General features: G+C 29.3%; 1 protein-coding gene across 1 annotated transcript; it reads right to left on the minus strand.

The window, feature by feature from the left end:
- Positions 1 to 872: 872 nt before the first annotated feature.
- Positions 873 to 2,807, minus strand: LOC107262677. The gene is made up of 2 exons (XM_048373487.1): positions 2,493 to 2,807; positions 873 to 1,764 (listed from the first exon to the last, which is right to left on the minus strand). The coding sequence occupies exons 1-2, from the start codon at positions 2,667 to 2,669 to the stop codon at positions 1,246 to 1,248; spliced, it is 696 nt and encodes a 231-aa protein (XP_048229444.1). The 5' UTR covers positions 2,670 to 2,807; the 3' UTR covers positions 873 to 1,245.
- Positions 2,808 to 3,510: the final 703 nt, after the last annotated feature.

Here is a 3,510-nt window from a genome sequence, read left to right on the forward strand (position 1 = left end):
AGCCCTCATGCAAGACTCCCGACCAATGGATGATGACTCATATAATGACGTCTTCTGACCACATACAACTGTCGGCCACTCTTTTATATTATTGTTTGTCCTTATTATGTAAGAGGAGTGTATTATTAGTCTTAGTGGGATATCCACTAACCTTTGTTTGATAGTGCTTTGATAGTGCTGTATTATTAGTCTTAGTGGGATATCCACTAACCTTTGTTTGATAGTGCTGTATTATTAGTCTTAGTGGGATATCCACTAACTTTTGTTTGATAGTGCTGTATTATTAGTCTTAGTGGGATATCCACTAACCTTTGTATATTTTCTACCGACTCTCCACTCTATATAAGGAGAGATCTTTGAGAATAAGGATCAAGCAAGTTTTCCTCAAGCAAGTTTCTCTAAGAAAACTCCTCTCACTTCTATACTCTCTTATGGCTTTCTAACTTCCTCATTTCTCTTCTCTTGATCCAATGGCAATGTTCTAATAGTTGCTACGATCTATTTCTGGTGTAATCCAAAAGAGCTAACTCAGCTAATTTAAAGATCCAAAAGAGTAGAAAGACCCCCATGGCAAGAAGCCGCTTGTGTCTTAACTTGAGGATCTGTCCATGCTTTGAGTTTACAGCATGAGGATTATGCCATGAACAGCTTTATTTATACAAATTCTTATTCGACACGCTCTAAATTAACTTTAGATATATATAAAAAAAAAATTATCATATTCTTTTAACTCAATTATCATAATTTATAGAAATTAGAAGTGAAACAATGGGTTTTAACATTTAAGGGCATCCTACTTGTAAACTAACAAAAAGATTGGCCATTAAAAGAAAAGGAGAAAATAGGGAATAAGATTGGTACGTACATACAAATTCCAATGCCAAAGCATAAATGAATTAATAATATATCAAAGTCATATGCTATATCATATACATCCAAGGATAAATAAATATGAAGTCACATGCTATTTCATATACATCCAAAACTCAAGCTTCTAATAAATGCATACTTACTAATTTCTATTGACTACACCACTAAGTTTTGTGAACCCATAAACAATCATCACGCTCCCCCACATATATCTCCTAACATTGACCTCCCCTCAATGAAAAAATAAAATAAAATAAGATATTTTTTTTATTCACAAAATCAAAATAATGGCTAGAAAATAGAAAAACAAAAGTATAATATAATAATTGTCTATTTTGCAATTAAACTTAAGAAAACAATAATCTCTTGGTAAAATCAAAGTGATGCATTGAGGTCAATCCGGGGCTTCTTCAGTGATAATAATGGAGATGGAACAATAGAGTTGCAGCGAGGGCATTTAGGGTTTGTCTTCAATGTCATCACATACATCAAGCAGCCAGGGCATGCAGCAGCAAACATCCCACTACTACTAGAACACTTGTTCTTTACTTTCTCACCACCTCCACTATCATAATTTTCTTCTTCTTCTTCTTTTTCTTTGTGTTCCTCTTCTTCTTGTGAGGGTAATGATGGTGAGTGATGTCTCTTCTTGATTATGGTTTCTTTTTCTGCTCTTTTTAGAGCAAATCTCACCTTATCAAGGGTGCAAACACTTTGGCAATGATCATTAGATGGTACGAGCTTTAATTCTAGCCTGCTTTCTTCCAAGAATTTCAATGGTAGAGAGTCTTTCTCTTGGGTTTTCCTATTTTTATAGCTCTTGTTGTCAAGTGACGATGATGATGATAACGGTGAATTTGGAGAGTTGCATCTTTGTGAGTATATCATCTCTGTCTGCACAATCCATTCATTTTCAGTTAATTACTCTTAAATTAAATACAACTATTCTATATTTAACACTTATTTTATGTAAAAAGAAATATAATGTATACACTCAAATTAAAAAAAGAAAAGATTATACATATTATGAAGTGGGCGGCCTATTACCCTTTTCATAAATTATAAAATATAAAATATATACATAAAGTAATTCTTCTTGACAAACAAATTTATTAAACATGGATATTAACATTTTAATATAGAACTCCAACAAAATAAATTAAGTGATAATTAATAACGAAACTCAGGTATTCTATCAAACTATTGGTGACACAGATGCTACTTTATCAATTGTCATGTATATATATTTTAAATTTAATACTTAAATTACCAATGAAGAATTCTATTCCTTAGTGGTCTTCAAAATTCTTTAAAAAATAAATAATGATGAAGTGAGTCTTGTAATAATAATATTGATGAAGTGAAACTTTTCTTACAAAACATTTGATGATTAAAAGCCTAACCTATATGTTAAAGAACAAGAAATTTCTTTTAATGCAGTTTTTACCAGAAAAATAAAGGTTTTAAGATAAAAATCAGCATAGCAGAAGATTAAGAAACAGAAAAAAGAAAAGGATATTCAGTTGCTTTGTACAAAATATACCAAGTTATTAGTTATCTTTAATTTATCTTATAAAGAAAAGCAAGAACAAGGAGGGAAAAGAAAAGAAAGAAAGACTGACCTTCAAATCAAGAGACATTTGGAGGTGGTGGAAATCCTTGAGATCCAAATCTCTATTGTTCCTAACTTTAGAAAACTGTCCAAGCAAGTCCCTTGTTATCAGAATTTCTGATGGGTTGCCGCCACCACCACCACCTCCACCACCACTCTTCACCATTGAACTCACTTCTGCTGCCATTTCTGACCCAAAACCTTTTCAAACCTTCTTTCTCTCTTTTCCCTTTTAATTATTGTAAGATAGAGAGATGGAAAGGTTATTATGAAAGAGAGAGAGAGATAGAGAGAGAGAAGGCAATAAATAGAGAGATGGCTGAATCAAACAAGCAAGTCTATTTAGAAAAATGGAAATGAGAAAGGATAAAAGAAAGAAAATAAAAACAAAAAACAATTTAATGATGAAATGATGAGTGCTATTACTATAATACCACTACAATGTTAATACTTTCAATTGGATTTTTCTATGATGTCATGGTATCTAATGCCTTCTTGTTTTGATGTTATCTTTTGGCTACTTGGGCTCCTAGAATTGAATTGGTTATAATCTTCAATTTCTAAATTATTCTTTTAATAGAATATATTTTATAATTTAATCTCTCATATGTTTAAATTTTATTTAGATTATTACATGCCATACATAAACATATTAAATAAAGAAAAATAATAAAAAGCGTTCTAGAATTATAAAAATATTTAAATATTTATTAGTTAAATTATATAAAAAATTAACGTTTTAAATGAAACACTCAAAGAATCAATTTTAATTAAATATTGAAAGCACCCTTTAATAATAATTGTATGATAAAATCTTTGATAAAATATATCTTTTCTCTGATAAATTAAAAAGTATTTCTAATAATAATTTTAAAAAATATTTAAATATGAAAATAAAAATTATGTAAATTCAAATAGTTTATTTGTATTTTCTACAAATATTAATAATTTTAATTTTTTATTTTATTTTCAACTTTGGTCAACACAAAATAGAATTAAAATATTAATTAATAAAATATTTAACAGTT

The sequence above is a fragment of the Ricinus communis genome, chromosome 4, assembly GCF_019578655.1.
Source record: "Ricinus communis isolate WT05 ecotype wild-type chromosome 4, ASM1957865v1, whole genome shotgun sequence".
In the NCBI taxonomy this organism is placed as follows: domain Eukaryota; kingdom Viridiplantae; phylum Streptophyta; class Magnoliopsida; order Malpighiales; family Euphorbiaceae; genus Ricinus; species Ricinus communis.

What these genes read in the sequence shown, in the direction of transcription:
- LOC107262677 (XM_048373487.1), bottom strand. Translation starts at nt 2,669, where the DNA reads ATGGCAGCAGAAGTGAGTTCAATGGTGAAGAGTGGTGGTGGAGGTGGT. An exon ending in AAATGTCTCTTGATTTGAAG is followed by an intron (nt 1,765 to 2,492) that starts GTCAGTCTTTCT and finishes TGGATTGTGCAG; the next exon opens with ACAGAGATGATATACTCACA.